The sequence below is a fragment of the Ammospiza caudacuta genome, chromosome 18 (assembly GCF_027887145.1).
Source record: "Ammospiza caudacuta isolate bAmmCau1 chromosome 18, bAmmCau1.pri, whole genome shotgun sequence".
Lineage (NCBI taxonomy): Eukaryota > Metazoa > Chordata > Aves > Passeriformes > Passerellidae > Ammospiza > Ammospiza caudacuta.
In genome coordinates this window covers 4,610,903-4,628,600 of record NC_080610.1, presented here as the reverse complement: position 1 = coordinate 4,628,600, position 17,698 = coordinate 4,610,903, and the positions used below count along the sequence as shown (strand labels likewise).

Here is a 17,698-nt window from a genome sequence, read left to right as displayed (position 1 = left end):
GAGAAAGAGCAGTGTTGGAAGCTGATTTATGCACACAATGGTAGCCTTACATGACTAGCTACAAGGAGCCCATTACTTGTTTATTTTGAGCTTATTCCAGCTGAAATGATCAGAGAAGGCACCATTTGGAGCACTTAGCACTAGTGCAGCCTGGAAATAATCACAGGATTCTATCTTTAAACATAAATAATTCATTAGTAGAGTTTTCACACATATGTGCATGATTTTCTTTGGGAAAGAAGACTTTACTGTCCTACACCTACAAGGCACTACAACTTTTGATCTTCATCAAACATACAGACTTTTGATCTTCATCTTCTCAGGGTGCTTCAGTTTTGCAAAGAACTGATACTGTGTTGTAAATCAGTGGCAAAGCTAGTAGCTTCCCAAATTGCAGGGAAGAATAATACAGGGATAAATTCTGAAGTTAGGTGAAAGGAGACTTTATGGAGGGTGTCAATCCACAAGGTTTCAATACAAAAAAAAATATTTAGAACAAGTCGCTTAATGCATATTAAATGTTTATAAAGCCACTAAAGCAAAATTTCAGAAGAGTAAATAACAAGTTTTTACTTGCTTCAAAACTTAGTTTGACATTTTTGAGAGCTAAATCTTGCATGAATTTTATTTTCCATCACTGTGTGCCAGAACGGAGCCAAGGTAATGACTGTCTGCAACTAACTGTTAGATATGCAGTTTTATTCAGGAAAATGAACTGAGCACCTAACATGTAGTATTTAAATAATAGTAAAAAAGAGTTAAGGTAGAGTTGAAGTACTGAGTGATGCATTTGATGACATCAGCCTGGAAGTATTTGTGTATTTTGGATGCTGAAAGCATTTCCTTGGCTTTGGTCATTTGGCCAGTGTGGGGCTCATGCTCTGCACAGGCACCTGCAGTGAGTAAAGGTTTTCTGTGGGATCTGCCTTTGGGGAGGTGGGTGGGAGGCATGGCCAGGGTGCTGCCATTCTTACTGCTCCCTGAAACTTTGTGTGTTCTTCTCAGTGCATTTCTGTGGATGTTCTCAATTAAAAGCACACAGTGGTTTTGGCAGATGGAGCCTTCGTGAAGCTTCGGCTGCAGAATTTCTTTGCTGTGGGAGGGTTGGTGCTGGAGAGTGTTCCAGCATTGAAATAATTCAATGTATTTCTCTGCTAGAATATTGGTTTTGTATGGACAAGTCTTAAGTGACGTGGGCAAGTTTATAAAAATGGTCTGCTAAAGTTTGACTTTCTCTGTTTAACTGTAGGATTTTTAATTTTTTTTCTCTTTTTCCTGAGTCGCTGGATTATACTGAGCTAAATTTTTCTTTTATTTAGCAAAACAAAAAATTTCTTTTATTGAGGGTTGATAATGGGTGTGCATTTAAAGTAGCATCTGCCGTGCAGTGTCTTTTCAGACAATGGTCTTGCATGTTTCAATTTGCTCTTCCCTAACAAGTGACCAGCACTTTAAATGGTTAATGGCAAATATTTCCTTCAAGTCCCTGAAGGAATATAGGCTATTCTGGAAGAGAAAAGGAAAACCAAAGCTACTTTTATAGGCATGATTCCTTCCACAAATCTGAGTAACTGTGTACACTTGAAGTTTTAGTTTTGTTTTTATTCCTTTCTGTGACAAAAAAACCAGAACCTTTCCTTTCAGTGACAGAATCATGCAAAGCTACTTTGTATCTGCACCTGCTTACATGAGATGGACAATTAATGTCTCTTTTGGAAATGATGAACTTCTTAAACACACACAGTTGTTTTGTCATCAAATTATTCTTGATTTAGGATTTGTAAATATGAGATGTGTCCTTGAATGTGGCAATATCATTGGATTGAACTATGCTGAGGTCATAAAGAAATGTCATGTTAATATGAAAATTTTGTGACATAAACTTTTCCCCCATTACTGTTGCTCTTCTTTCTAGTTTTATACAAAACTACAGGAGAAAGTTTCCTCAGCCTGCAGCATGGGTGTGCCTGGGACTTTGGAAAAGTTTAAAGGTGCCATCATGCTGTTCTCCAAAGGTTTTGATAGTTTGCTGGGATAGATATTGCTGTAAACAATGCAAATTCTGTTTGTGAAAACTCAGGAAAAATAGTAAAGACATTTTAAAGGGTATAGATTCAAGTGTGCAGATGAAATTTCAGTCCACTTTGTTTCATATTCAGAACTACATTTACTGTGTTAAAAATGTAAAATCATACAAATTCTTATTAGAAAAACTTATTGACAGTTTTCTCAAAATCTTTCTGATGTACACACCTGTAAGAAATAAGTAGTGTCTATCTACAGAAGAAAATTAAGTCTATCAGTTATGGACATTAGCGTTGTAATATAGAGGATATTTAAAGGAAAATACTTCAGTATAGCCTTTTTTAATAGGAAGACTGCATTTTGCTGGAGGAAAAATTATTCTGAGGTCTTCGGTCATGCATCAAAGGTTTGCCAGGAAACCTGGAGATCCAGGAGCTTTTCAAAGAAATACCTTAAAAGTGTTTCAGAGTGGAAAGTGCACTTTGCATTCCATGAGGATATCAGCAGCTACATCAGCTAGGGATGCTGTACTGGGATTTTGGTGCTTTCCCAGGCTTTGTCCCATGTAGAATCCTGCATTGCTCCTGCATTGAACCAAACTGTCCCAGGGAACGGCAGCTCCATAAACTGCCTTGGTGATTCCCCCTTTTCCAGAAGGCTCGGAATAAAATTTGGAAGAGAATTAGTCTTACCCTTTTTCCCTGGGGAAATAAAAAATTACCAGTAGATGGGAACCTCTCCATGCTGTCACAAGGACTTTTCTTCCATATGACTCAAATTTGTGTCCTTGAGCTTCCCTTAGTGACACCAGAGTGTTTAGGAAGGATTTGCATGTGGCTCTGTCTGCCAAGCCTGAAGCCTTTAAACTGTGTAATGAGTGTGCTGTTGACAGGTCTTGGAGGTGAGGAAAGATGTGGGCCACTGCACAGGATTGAAATCTGTAGCCAGCCAGGCTTCAGACCCCTCAGTGCCTGTTTAGTGACGTGGTGATAGCATAAAAATAACACAGTTCATCTGTGCCCTGGCTTGGAAAGTGTTGGTGGCTTGGTAGGGGACATTAGGAGGTTCATTTAAAGCAGGGCTGTTGCTGAGAGGCCAATAGCCTGAAACTGAATTAAAACAAATTTGGGGCTACACCATCTCTGAAAGGATGAGACTTCCTTCTTGTTCCCAGTCCCGCTGCTTCCTTTGCATAGTATCTAGCAATTACAAGGTGAGTCACATCAGTCCTGATCTGTCTGAAAGACCAACTCATCAAAAATGAGCTGTGATCTCTAGAGTGGAGAGAAGGGAGAGGACTGAGCAAGGGGTGGGACTGCCTCTTTAGGTGGCAAGGTACAATTAAGTTATTTTCATGACTAACTTAAGCAATCCTCAGCAGGCACTTCCCTCCCCCAGCCTTAGCAAGATTGACTTGTGCAGGAGCCATTCCCATTCAGGCCATTTGCTTTGTGCATCTGAGACCAGGATGGTCCTCCTGGGCTTGGGAATCCCAGAGCTGTGAGCACCTGGGGCCTGGGAAGCTCCTCAGGTCATGCATCTCTTTATTGCTTCTCTGTCCTCTGGGATTTTCTTGTTGCAATGCCTTCAAGAATGTTGTCAGACCAGGTTGGGGGTGAAGTGGACATGGTGAGCACTCAGTCACCTCCCAGCTCCAGATGTCCAGGCAATAGAAAGTCTTCAAGCTGAGAATTAATCAACTGCTGGTAAGAACAGATCTGTCACCATAACCATCCTGCTGTCAGGACTGGGAGTGTTTGGATTTTGCGTGAACTGAAGATCTGGTGGAGTGTTCTGGATGAGCATGAGACCCAGTCAAAGTTATCACTTCTCTTACAGGTTTTACCTGTCACACAGTGTGCTGGGAGCCACTGGTCTGCCTCTGAAATGGCATTTTGCATGTCCCTTCTCTGTCCCCCTCCTGTGCTGGGCACAGCCTGCTGCCTGCCTTGCTCCTCCCTGGGAACTTGGTGCAGCAGAAACCTTTGCTGCAGCTGCTGCTATCTGAGTTCAGCTGACAACATTTACAGTGCACCAAAGGGAGGGAGGAGGTCACCACTGGTCCCCTGCTCAGGGCAGAGACAGAGAGAAGATGGCAGTGAAATGTTGTGTGCTGAGCCAGTGAGTTTGAAAGGGAAGGAAGCTGTAGTGTTGGTCCTGCACCTTTTGTTGTGCTGTTCTACCAACTCCCCCGGTTTTAAAATTGCCAGGGCTGGTTTTGAAAGTGCTGCCAGGCAGTGCCAGGGGAATTTCCATGTATGAGTTTGTCAGTAGGACTCATGGCTGGAGGAATCACAGCAATTAACACTGCAAGCATTCTACCAGTGGACTTTGGTTGTTGTGTGAGCAATACAGTATATGCTTAAGGTTATAGGACACTAAATACACCTTTGGAACTGGAAGGTTGTTGATTTTTGGAGTAACACTTGCTTTAGACCCTGCTTGGAATAACAGGTAAGAGCACTTCCAATTAATGGAGTTAACTGATCAAGTATCACTTTTTAGATTACTGGGGTTTATGCTTAAAGCTGGCCAGTCCTCTGGCTGGGAAAATTTGTGTGTTAATTTTTTTATTTTCCTGGAAAGCAAGTGTCACTGTAGGAGTTAGCTCTGTTTTATCAGAAAACTAACCCAAGGGTTTTACAGGGAAGGTTGACATGTCTGCTGCTTGCTCAAGCACGTAAAATCTGACATAGAAGTGCAATTACTACCCAGGAAATAGGTATGTGCTGCCTCTCTTAGTCTTTGGCTTAACATTGGGATGAAACTGTGAAATTTACCAAAAGGAGTGAAAAATGGCAGTGTAACTAAATTACCTGTATTTTCAACACCAGGGAAACAAACCCTGCTTTATAGAGATGTGGCTGGTGTTTTGATCTGCACTGTGAGCAGCTGTAGTTAATGGGCTGACATAGAATGTCTTGTAATCATTTTAATGATGGATACCAGTTAGATATGGATTTACCTGGTCTGTTATTCTGTTTCTCAAAGTTTTTTAATTAAAAAAGTCTTCTGAAGCTGCCATCAGTGTAGAATCTCTTGCTGATACCAAGTCGTGGGCAGTGTTGCCCTTCCCTGTAGAACAGTTTCTCCATGCTAGCTGATGAACAGTTGTTTTTTCTTCCCTTGGCAGTGGTTGGAAATAGCAGTTGTTTGAAATAGGAGCTTGAAAACAAGGCTACATAATTTAATTTTGTTATGGAAAGGCCTTTAGAGCACAGTTTGTGAGTTCAGGAGTTCTGTAAATGTTCCTGTCACTTGTCTGGAATGTTAAGTATTGCAACGGTTCCACATTGCTTGCAGCAGCTACAGCTCTGAAGTTTTCTCCAAAGAAGGAGTAGAGAAATTGAGGTGTGCAACAGCCAATTCTTGCCCAAAGCTCTTGTCCTTCCTCCCTTCTGTTTGAAAGAGAAGTAGCAATAGCAAACGCAGCTTAAAAACAGTGGATGGATAGCATAACTTAAATGCAGAATTCCTATTTTTTTAATTCCACAACTTGTAATGGAAAACTGGTAAAGGGTGTTCAGAATTTTTAAGACAGAAAGTAGTAGAAAAGTCTTTTCTCTCTAAAAGACTCCCTGCAGCCCTGCGTGCTCCATCTGTATTGCAGTGCAGTGCACAGTTGTGCGTTTTCCACCCAGTTGTGCGTTTTCCTCCCTGTTGTGTTTTCCCCACAGTTGTGAATTTTTCCCCACAGTTGTGCGTTTTCCTCCCCGTTGTGTATTTTCCTCCCAGTTGTGTATTTTCCTCCCAGTTGTGCGTTTTCCCCTCAGCACAGGAAGGGAGCAGGCCCTGCCCACGCTGGCACAGGGATCAGCCCACCTGGAGCTCCAGCCCACCTGCAGCTGGGGGCAGATGCCTCAGGAAAAAACCCAAACCCAAAATCTTCCCTCCTACCCTGACTGCTCTCCCAGCTTGTAATTAGTTTTGGCTCAGAGGGGTTTCTGAGCCCTTTGTGCTCAGATGTTGAACAGCCATTAGGAAATTTCTGTGCCTTGTGCATGGCTAGTCTCCCCATCTCCTCACACAACATACATTAAACATACAGCTCACTTTTTTTTTTTTTAATGTATAATCTGGCTCTAAATTAATTTGCTGGTTAGTAGTTATAGTTTTTTACTGGAAGAGATGTTTAACAGCCACTCCCAGTCCGTCTTCTTGATGCCATTCCAGATTTGATAGGCTTTTGTCATGATCCCTGTGAGATATCTCATGGGAGCTATTATATACCTTTGATCTTATTTTTGCCTCTTGCTTGATCATTTTAAGATCTGTAAGAATTTTTTTTTTGAGGTTGAGAAGAACTGCACATAGCAATAAAGGGTGGGTAGATGGGCGAAAAATTGATTTGTTGAGTGTGATATTTGTGTTTTATGGTCCATTCTCTATTCCTTTCTTTAATAATTTTTGGAACTGCTTTGCTTTTTTCCTTTTCCTATTTCACACACTGCACTGATGGTTTAATGAAGCTGTGAATCAGAATGCTGGAGTTTTGCTGAGCAGTAATGATACACTGAGAGCACATTTATATTTGAAGCTGAGGTTGCTTTCCTCTGAGAGATAGATGTGTTTGTGTTTACCTCTATTTAATTTTGTTTGCTGTTTTTATTGTCCACTTAGTCTCATAAGGGTTTTTGTGATTCCATGGACTCTCTGTTATCCTTGGTATCTTAAATTACCCACTAGCATCAGCAAACTTGCAAGTCACTAAAACTGATGTCTTGATCTTAAGCAATGAAAGAAATGCACTATTTGCTCTGGGCTGCTGGAATCCAGTGGCTTATATATCATGTTTTTGGAATTATTGAGCAAGAGACATTGTTGTAGAGTGCTTGTACAGCTTGCAGGCTGAAATTATAGATATGGAGACCTATGTCTCTTTCTAGATAACTTATTTCATATTCCAGATATGAAATGGTGTCTGTGCTGTCTTGTCTGCAGAGACTTGGGAAAGTTCTATGTCTGTGTTTTACAGGGGGTTGATGAGGTTGTATTTTATAATCTCTTTGCTTTTCTGCCTTTTGGGACTGTATAAGTGACCTGAAAACGTCATTCCCTAATTATTTGGGCAAAGTTGTCAGCCTGAATATATCAAAACCAAAGAATTTGCACAAATACAGAATGAAAGTGTACTGACTCTGTTGCTCTTAGATGTGAGCAATTTCTTCTGTAACTTGGGTATTTGATTTTCCAAAAGTGCTCAGTAGCCTCACATTTGAGGGATTGCTTTCTTCTTTTATTTTCTCTTAAAAGATAATTCTAAGATAATTTATAATTTTCTTAATAATTCACTATTTTTAGTAGGTAGTGTTGCTTGATGCCTCTCAAAAATACTTTTGTTGCTCAACCCTCTATTGTCTTCCAGGCACAGGAAACTATATTCTGTACTCCTGTAACTACTACTCTTTACTTTTGTGACAACAATATTAGCATAAACAAGCAGATTAAATAAAGGATGAGATTAAAATAATCACAGTGAGGAATCATCCCCTCCCTGCCCTGCTCAGGGCTGTGAAGTGTAATGCTGAGAGCATTGCATGTTGGCTGCCTGCGTGCATCATATCAGCTTACAGTCAGCAGCAGAGCCATGCTATTGGGCAGAGCAGTTGGGAATTATTATTTATGCAGTTGTGTGTGCAGCTGCTATAAAGGCCAGGCTGGTTTCACAGCAGCAGGGAGAGCCCTCCTGAGTTTGCTGTGTGCTGGACTATGTGTGCTGTGGAGAGAGAGACGCCTGGGAAGGGATACAGGTTAGAGGGAGCACTTACAGTGCACTTCAGGAATGCAGTCCTTCTATCTGATACTTTGGTGGTTTTGGCTTTTTTCCATTTTGATTAATTGATACTGTTTGTGGTATCATTAATCAAATGTTTTCCACTAACGTCTTCTGCCTGTTGATGACTATTTTCTTTAGCAGTGCCCTTTTTTCCTTTTTTTTTTGAGGAGGAAGTGTGTATAAAGGGAAAGGAAGTCTTCAGTAATTCTTTCTTTCTCCCTAGGGCAAAAGATAAAATACAGTTTTATATGCAATATTTTCTTTTTAAAACAATAGTGAAATAATATTTTTGTTCTCGTTTGAAATGTTAATGCTGTACGTTACTCTTCAGAAAGCTTCCTTTGGTTGGAGAGTGTTTTATTTCTTATTTTAAAATTTATTGTTAAATTTTCTTGTTGGGCAGAGACAAGATTATTGCTGATTCTTAATACTCTTTCTTCCTCAGGAATGTGGTTGTGTTCTTCAGAAACAACTACTACAAAAGTAGTTTTATCTGCCATATCTGCCTTTTGAGGAACTGGGTGAAGCAGGGCCTTTTCTGCTTCCAGTCACACAATATTGATGTCTCCTGTATTCAGTGCTGAAACCCCATCTTCTTTTTCCTTCCTGGAGAAGGCAGGAGGGGAGAAATTGGCACAGAGAGGCCATAAATTCACTTTAGGGCTCTTAGTAAGCAGCTGCTTTTAGAACCTGTAATGCAAATTGTTGTCTTGTTCTTGTTTTGTGTCACCCATTTGTATATTTTTCTCAGTTTTTAAACTCTGATGGTGTAAACTTCTTTCATTAGGAAATTAACTACTAAGGCTTTGTTTCTGTGGAGTTAAAACAGGAACAGTGGTCTCTAAGCCTTCTTGTCCTCTGTGTATCTTTAAATCTTTTATTTCTGGAAATGTGGTTCTAACTTTGAGTTTCAGTGAATCAAAAATACTGGTCTTGAGTGTCAAATTTCTGGATATTTTAAAGTAATGCTGTGATGAAACATGAGGATTTATACTTATCTGACATTGTTGAGTTTTGCTTTCTTCCATCACTGCTTTGCAGTCGCTGTTCCTGAAGCAAACACTGTGGCATGTTTTCAGGAACACTTCTCATGGATAAAAAATGCTACTTTGATTTTTTAAGATTTTTAAGCCTTCTGATGTTTGCATTTTTGCAGTAAACTTTTTCACACACACTTTCTGTAAATAATTTAGTGTTTTACATTCTTTATAGAAGAAATTTGGTAGACTCTTAAGTTGTCCAGTGTCATTGGAGAGGTGGCACTGTCACCCTCCAATCCACTGTCTCTTTTAGAAAACTCTAAATGTTAGAATCAGAAAATAAACTTCCCTTTTCTTCACCTTGAGAGCAGTGGTGTGTGTGCTCATGTTGTGTCCTATAGTGACAGTGAAACATTTGATTTCACAGAGTCTTGTCACTGCTGCCCCCTGAGATATCTTGATTCCAGTAGAAATGGTTTGTTCTGTAAAAGGCAATGTTAGCCTGCATCTCTTTGAGGCCGTCCACCCAGTGGGTTATGTTATTCTTCCTTGCTGTGATAAACAGATCCAACTGTGTTTACTGTGCATGCAAACTCGTGTGTGCTGTGTGTGGCTGTGCAAGGTGTGGCAGGGCTGATGACTGTGCTCTGCAGACGTGGAAATGTGCATTGCAAGCAGTGCTGGCTGTCTCCATGCCAGCCAGGGCCCCTGCTTCATCTGCATTGCCAGGCAAGGGTGGCAGGCTTTGCCCAAATGTGTCGCAGTCATGTCATTGCCAGGGACCCAACCCTCCTGGGAGCTCTGACCATCAAAAAGGGATGGTTCTGACTGACTGATTTATCACAGCTGTGTAGTTTTTCTTTGGGATAATTTTTAAAATGCAGTCAGCTTCACTAGAAACCGTGAAAATTCATTTGGTTATTCCTCAAGTGTGCAATTTATTTATGTCTGTAAAACATCAGAAATAACCACTCAATGGTAAAGATGCCAGTTCTACTAAAGAACTCTATCCTCTTTAGTATTTTTCAGTTTTAGTTTTCAGTTGAATAAGATCAAAAGCACAAGTAAGTGACTCATAAACATGAAAAAAGGCAAGAAATAGAAGTGTGGTGACTTAGATGGTAGCCAGTGTTACCATCTGCTTCTGGAATCTAGTAGGCAGTTGTGCCACTTAATATTAGTTGTGTATAACAAACATATTGCCTTCATGGGGCTTTTCTGGTTTGGGTTCTGGTTTTCTAAGGAGCCTCTCATTTCAAATTATCTCTCAGTTATTTAGTCTTCTGTGAAAGCGTTCTGATTACTTGTGGCTATATGGCAGGACTGGTGCATTTTTGACATTGCGATGATGAAACTGCAACAGCAAACAAAGTTCTCTGTGTCTGTTCATGGCAGCTTTCAGAACTAAAGGAATCTGGAGGCTATAAACAAATTTTCTCAGTGTTTTAAGATGGAGCTTCCTGTTGCTTCTGTTAACAGTGCTTAGGGATCTGAGGAGGCAAAACTCCTGCAGTTTTACTGACTTTGATCAAAGTCAGAATTGAAATGTACTTGTGTGCAGCTGAGGTGGTGCTCAGAGGAAGGAGTGTGTGTAAAGGTACGGTGTTAATTTTGTTAGCTGAAATTATTTAGTACTTCTGACCACTGTGTTATGTCAAATGTCTCATGCACACAGCCATCTGTCTGCTTTTTGTGCCTTTGAAATGCTTCAGTTTTTAAGAGAGGGAAATGACTGGACATATTTCCAATCAGCTGTGAGATACTGGGCTGACATAAACCTGATCACTCACTTCCACCTGGAATCCCTCAGACTGAAAGTGGAGTGGGGATGTTGTCCTTTTAATCTTCCATCCCATGACATCTGACTCAGGGTGATGAGGAAAACAGCTGCCAGCTCTCCCTCTTGCAGGAGGAGAAGATCCTGCTGTGTCTGGTCTTTCTGGTAGCCCCTGCTTCAGGTTCTTCCTGTGGCTGTTCTCCTGTCAGTCTGTGCTTCCTTGGAATCAGCTGCTGTTGCTGTAATACCTGCAGTTTTCTGCTGTGGCTGCTCCTGGTTTGGATAAAGCCAGCTTTGTTTTCTGGGTGTTCATCAGTGCCTGTGAGTGGAATGGCAGTGCTGGCAGTTCAGAGACAGCAGGGCCAGGCTGCAGGAGTGTCCCCACTGCAGGCCATGGAGCCCAGGGAGCTGCTTCTGGCTCCTTCCTGCAGGTAATCCTCAGAATCACACCACTCATGTTAAATTTGTAAAGTTCCATGTGTTTATTATTGTGATTTTTAATAACTGGCTGGAGGGAATCTGAATTTTTCAACTTGTTTGGACTTTTTGTACAGTAATTTTTTCTCCACGACTGCTGTTTCACTGAACTGGTAATCTTCTCTCAGATCCAGTGTTGTTGGTAGTTAAGCTGTTGCCTGAGTACTCCCACAGTGTTTTCCTTCCCACAGTCAGGAATAAAGGACATTGCTCCCTACTAAGCCTTTCTTTTGCTGGCTAACGAGTGAGCTCAGCTACATGGGTCACTTAGAAAATATCCTCAGTTCAATGCCATTTGTGGAACAAGAACTTAAAAAAAAGAAATTATTATAATTTGGAGTGGAGCTTAGTCCTTAGCCAAAATCCCCTTTAAAAAAAGGCAAAAACCATTGGTCAGTCACATGCTTTTTTTTTTGGCTCTAATTTGTGGTCTTTGCTGCTCTTCTGGATGTCTGGTCTTAAATAGAACATTATAAAAAAAGACATTGCTTTTCATCTGTATTTTATGTTTAAAGTCTCTTTCTTTCTGCTTGTAGATTTGTTTGTAAATGCATCATAAACAGACAGCCCAGAATGAAGAAAGCAAGCAGGAGTGTTGGCTCAGTGCCCAAAGTGCCTGGAGTAAATAAAGCTCAAACAAGTGAAAAAGCCAAACCAGAAAACGGCTCCTCAGTGTCTGCAGTAACAAAACTCTCCAAAACTGGGACATCAGCATCTCTTTTGAAGGTAATAACCAGTAGAACATTCTGATTATTTGTATTTTTTTAAAAATAAAGCTTTAGAAAGGGTAGAATTTCCAGGCTTGTCTTTAATGCAGCTTAGACTGGAGGTTTGCATGGGTAGCTGGAGGGAATGTGGGTGTTCCAGAGGGCTGGGCAGGGTGACAGGATCTGGTGTGTCATTCATGCTGAACTTTCATTCTGCAGCAGGAGATGGAGAGCAGAGTGCTGTGCAGCCCTTGGCTGCTGTGCAGGAGGAGCAGAGGGGAAGTTGTGCTCTGACCAATGTTATTTGTTTGCTGTTGTGCTTGGATGGTGTCAGTGACTAATAGGATTTGATAGGAGTTATTTACCAATTCTGAAAAAAGAACTAATGAAGTATCTAACATGAGAACTTCTTTATATATCAGTGATCTGAGTTGGGTCAGTGCAGCTGAGTTCTTCTGGCTGTTTTGGCCTTTGCTTTGTGTTCAAGTACTGCTTGAGCTGAATTTTCACAAGTTGATTCTTGCTCCCAGAACAAGTTCAAAGGTGGAGGTTTTCTCTTACAGTAGGAAAACAGGGCAGTGTATGGAGGAGCAAACGGCTTCCAACAAACAGTCAGACACACTGAGGAGTTTTCACCTGGGAACAGCCACATCTGGGCTGGATGGATGGAATGAGCCTGCCTGCTCCTGCTCTGCTCCTTTTCCTGGCATGGAGACGTGGCTGGATGCAGCTCCTGCTGCTCTCTGCACCCAGGGTGCAGTGCTGGAACAGAGGAACAGGGCAAGGAGCAGGGGCCTGAACCACTGTCACTGACCCACAGGGAGCCACAAAGGCCATTGGAGTAACTGGCAAATAAAGATCCAGAGTTAAAGAAGTGTAGGAATTGAGGTCTCTCTGTCAGAGCCCTGCAGGATTACAGAAGTCAGAAGCTGTGTTCCATTTCTCTTCTTCCTTTTCTTCTATGGAAGAATGGTTAATACTTTCGCTGATGAACTTGCAAGCCAAGTTTCAGGGAGGTTTTCTCCCAGTGCCCCTCCTTTCTTCCATCACCCAATGCATCTTGCAGTTTTCTTAGCTTTAAATAATCTTTTGATGCTTGTTGACACTACATACTTTGTATTTCTAGAAACCTCTCAAAGCAACTAAAGCCCTTTGTAGTTTACTTATCAAGTTTCTGATGTCATTCCTCTCAGGGAGATAAAGGAGGAGGATGATGTGACACTGAACAGATTTGACCCAGTATGCTTTCACAGTTTTACTTATATTAGTAACACTTCTGGCTATGTTTTGGTGTGGGATTGGAATTCATGACAATTTATGAGTTTAGGCACAATGAAAATTTTCTTTTGATTACTGAGGCTTATCTCAGGTTTATGTTCAACCAGGCTTACTCACACACTTGGATGTCTTTTACTTGTTATGGTGCTGTTGTGCCAGCTGTGTGACTTAATGATAGTGATGAATCTTCTTTGAGTGTTCTGTACTTATATAACAAAGTTGTTTGTGGGGCTTTTTATTTACTGGTACTGACAAATCACATAATTTCTGGCTTGAAAGAAGTATCAATAGAAGTTGCATTTTTAAAAATACGTTTTTAAATATGATTTTGTATTTGATATTGTTGATGAAACATTTGGCATATTGTTTTCCTCATAGAGGCTGTAGGATATTCTCTTAGAGTTGATGAATTGGTGTGTGTTATTAAATTAAAATTTCATATTCTTTGACAAAAATAAAAGCTGGCATTAAATAACTTTATTGCAGTGCTTACTAATTTATTCAGTCCTTTGAGGTGGATATTGAGTGAAAGGCTCCTATTAAAGATTAGAAATACAGTACTACAGCAGTCTTGGTTCAGTCAGTAATAATGTTGCAAAACAGAACATTATTTTTTAATTATAGCATCCCCTTTATGATACAACCACAGGCCAACATTCAGCTTTGGGTGGGCTTCTTTTAACTGCATTGTTCCATACATTTGTTCTTTCTTGTGGAGTTTTCAAATGTATGGACAATGAGCACAGGAAGAAACTTGGGCCCACCCTTGAGCAGAGCTGAGCCTGTCCCAGGGTCTGGTTCCCAATGCCCTTGGTCGGTTCCTTCTCTGCAGTTTTTGTCTCCCACTTTGCCCAGCACTTGGGTAAATGTTCAGCACCCCACACACTTTATTGGTACAGAAATTTAACTGCCAGCCACTTTTAATCTGTAAAAAAAAAAAAAAAAAAAACCTCTACAAATAATATATTCTTATTTTTAAGATCATTATTTTTTGACTTCTTCAGCTAATGAGCTTGCTACCATTCCCAGCTGTAATTAGACAGCAGCTGTACTTCAGACAAATTGCAAAATCCAGTGTCCCTGAAAAGCCAGGACGTGGAGACCAATATTTGAATATTAAAAATTAGAGTGTTCATGTGTCTAGGCTTCTATTCTATTTGCAAAATGCAGTCACTTAATTACAGATTGTTGTGAAGTTTGATGTTTGAAAAACTCAAATGCAGCAACAACAACCATCAAAGAAAATCTTAGGCAGGAATAATTATAGATATATATAAAGGGATTTGAATGAGGTGCAGTAAATGGGATATACCTGTTGAGAAACTGAGATGAAATGAATTGTATAGGTCATTATTCAAGTTTCGTTGCACTGAAAGAAAGTGGTGAGAGGAAAACAGAATATGAATTGTATAATTATAAAGTGGTTTTTTAATACAGAAAAGCAAAATAGGTCTGGATGAGCATTTCTAATTATGAGAGTTTCTAATTTTTCATATTTTAATGTAGGAGTTTTTATGCTAAGCAGGATGGCACAGTTCTTAGTAAATGGGAAAAGTTGTTTAATAAATATGCAGCATTGCTTTTACTTCAATTAAAAAGATATGCTACAAAAATACTTTGATTTTAAAGGTTCTGAATGGTTGCCATTGTGGAACATTAAGGAGAGAGCTGCTGGTTTGTAATTTTTCCAAAGCTTTGCTAAATAGTTTTCTTTGCCAAGAGTATAATGTTACAGCTTTGAGAAGCTGTTTACTAATTGGCTGCAGAGGAGGCAGTGCCTTCCAACCTAGACCAGAAATAGTTTGTGGGTAAGTCAGAAGAAGAATGGCTGTCTTAAATTCCTTTGTTCAGCACGGACTGCAGATGAGTAATGTCTGAACCTGTGTGTTTCACTTTGAGTTTTTTCTTCAAGCTGAGTCACATCTTGACCTATTTGGCTTTTACTTGTACTGTAAGTGTCTGAAAGTTTAATCTCATTTCCCCAGTCTTTCAGCAGGGTAAAGATGCTGACAGCTCATAGTCTGTTTGAACCATCACGTTTGCAGGAGGGTGGGCAGATCCAGCAGCAAAGCAGAAAATCAGTTCTGTGCCTTTTTGTGCTACCTGAGTTTAGGCAATAGTTGCACTGGGTTGTTTCCCTCCCCCTGTGCCACCATGCCCACAAAATGAGCTTCAATTAGATACAAAATCTAATCACAGGCAAACCAGGATTGTTGTTCATCAGTAGTTTGTGCTCAGCCCATCCTCACCCATGAGCTGGGTGGGCTTTATGGCTTTTGTAGCCCTCTGATATTTTTGCTTTCCTATTTATATTTCCATTGCCTGTGCCTGTTTGCATGGCTGTGTGACATGGCAGACCAGGGAGCTGCTCTGACTCCTGGGAGGAAGGAGCCCTTGGAAGAGCTTTGTTTGCACAGCAAACAGCAATGGCATTTCCATAGCAGAAAAGCCAGCTTTAGATGCACATCAGACTGGATCCTTGGAGTGATGTGTTTTCTTCCAGCCTTCTATAAACCTTCTCAGAAGGCTACACCATTTCTGACATGATTTCAATAAAAACATCCTTGTCCTAGAGGATTTTACCCTTACAAATAGTTTTTTCTCTCTGTAAATTTTCTATATTTCTATCAATTCATGCAGAGTAAATATGTTCCCCTCCCAAAGCTCCCTTTTGTTTTGTAGCTGCTGTCTGTAAATGGCTCAGATCCCATCCATTTCCACAGTGCTGTGCTCAGTGTTCCTAGCTGTTCTGGAATTGGCATTTGCAAAAATAGACTCTAGAGAAGAGAGTGACATGCAACTATTTTTTAAATTAAGCAAATCTACCTTTATTCTAAATATATAGAATTTTAATGTGTGCAATATGGTTTTTAACATGGATGTGTGTGGGAGCTGGAAGTTACAAACTTGCAGACATGATGGAAAACAACTGGTTAACCCCTCAGCAGTACCTTTAGCTGGGATGTTGGAGGAGAGTTCAAATGTGTTATCCAGCTGAATAATACACTTGCTCAAGAATGCTGCTAGCACAGCTGTTTCCTTTTAATTTTTTTTTATACTCATATAATGGGGAAAATGTTGAGCACATTTTGATTTTCACCGTTTGAAAAATTGTATTTTAAAGAGTATAAAGCCTGCCAATTAATGCTTAAGAGTTTGGTATTTCTAGACTTTGCTTTATTCTGAAAGATGTATTCTCTGTTTGGGAGGCTGGTTGATGGGAATCCTGTGCTTGCTGCCTAGTCACATTCCAGGCAGCTTTGTGGCTAACAGTAGTTTCAGGAACAATCATATGAGGTTAGACAAAAAGTCCATCAAACAGATACCCCATCTCTTAAAATTCCCTAGAAAAGAGCTTGAAAGCAAGGCAAGGATATGTGGTGAGAGTGGCTTTTCCCCTGCCTCTGTCCTAGTTTCTAGTGGTCTGTAGCTCAGTATTTCTAGCTAGAAACTGTATTTTGCTAAGGTTGGATTGATTTTTGTTCTCCTTTGATTTGAGCTTTTTGTTGTGAATTTGTCCACCAGAAAATATTTGATCATACTCAACTGAAAGATATTGTACTAACTTCCTGGTATTTGGTGGTTTCATTATCTAAGAATTGCCTTCATTCTTATGCATAAGCAATGTTCTAGACAAAATTGAGAAGTTTTACACTATGATGTTTTACTCTGCTTTAATTGCTTTTTTTTTTTTTAATTTTTCTCCTTGTTACTGAAAGATTAAGAATTTCTGGGGGAAAAGAGAAGACTCAGTTTCAATATTCACTCATATGTGAGGAGTTAAAGTTCCATTTCAGTTTACTGACTCTGCACAGTGCAGCACACTTACACTTTTCAGCATTCTTGCATAGACACATGACCTGTCAAATATGTACTTTTTTAGCTGAAGGAATCTTTAGCAGTAGAAATGTTGGCTGTGCAGAGTTCTGGGCCAGCTGTTATAAAGCTGCTTCTTCCCTTTTTTTCAGACTAAGAGTAACGATGACCTCTTAGCAGGGATGGCTGGTGGCGGTGGAGTGACCATGACCAACGGTGTCAAGGCCAAGAAGAACTCTTGTGTATCATCAACAGCACCTTCAGCTCCAGGGACAACCATGAACACTCTAGAAAACAAACCCAAAACTATTGCAGGTAAATGGATATATTGATTCTTAAAGGTGGAAGTTGGGGGCTTTTTATTTTCATTTAATGTATTGAGGATCCAGGCTGCTTACTGAAATGCTCAGTAATACCATGATCAAATAACACCTTCTAAACTATTTTCCTGTTTTTAATAATGTAATTGCTTTTTTGGAGGGTGTTGCTTTTAGTTTTTTTCAGTACTGACTATGCAACTATTATATAAGATGAAATAATATAATTAATTTAGAGAATCATAGATTTTTTCTAAAATTGTCTGTGTAAAAAATCCATGACAGAAGCACTAAATCTCTAAGATGAGTTGTTACAATGAACATTTTGGATGTTTTGTATTGCTTTACAGAAATTAAGTAGAAGAGCTTTCAGAAACTGTTGAGAAAAATGAAATCATTTAGTGTGTTATTGATATGGATTGAAATAGGTCTTGCCTTCCATTGCTGTGTTTTGGATTCAGTAATGCTTGCAAAGCTGTAAACCATCTGGAAATAAAGGAGTAATGATTTATCTTTATTTTTATGCAATAAGATGAAAATAGAGA

General features: G+C 40.0%; 1 protein-coding gene across 1 annotated transcript in view; it reads left to right on the top strand.

Annotated features, from left to right (window-relative positions):
* Positions 1 to 17,698, top strand: part of SPECC1L (sperm antigen with calponin homology and coiled-coil domains 1 like) — a 62,923-nt gene that overhangs the window by 2,563 nt on the left and 42,662 nt on the right. Inside the window, exons 2-3 of the mRNA XM_058816693.1 lie at positions 11,572 to 11,761; positions 16,989 to 17,151. Coding sequence (XP_058672676.1) covers positions 11,609 to 11,761; positions 16,989 to 17,151 — 316 coding nt within the window. The 5' untranslated portion in view covers positions 11,572 to 11,608. The remainder of the gene's footprint in view (positions 1 to 11,571; positions 11,762 to 16,988; positions 17,152 to 17,698) is intronic.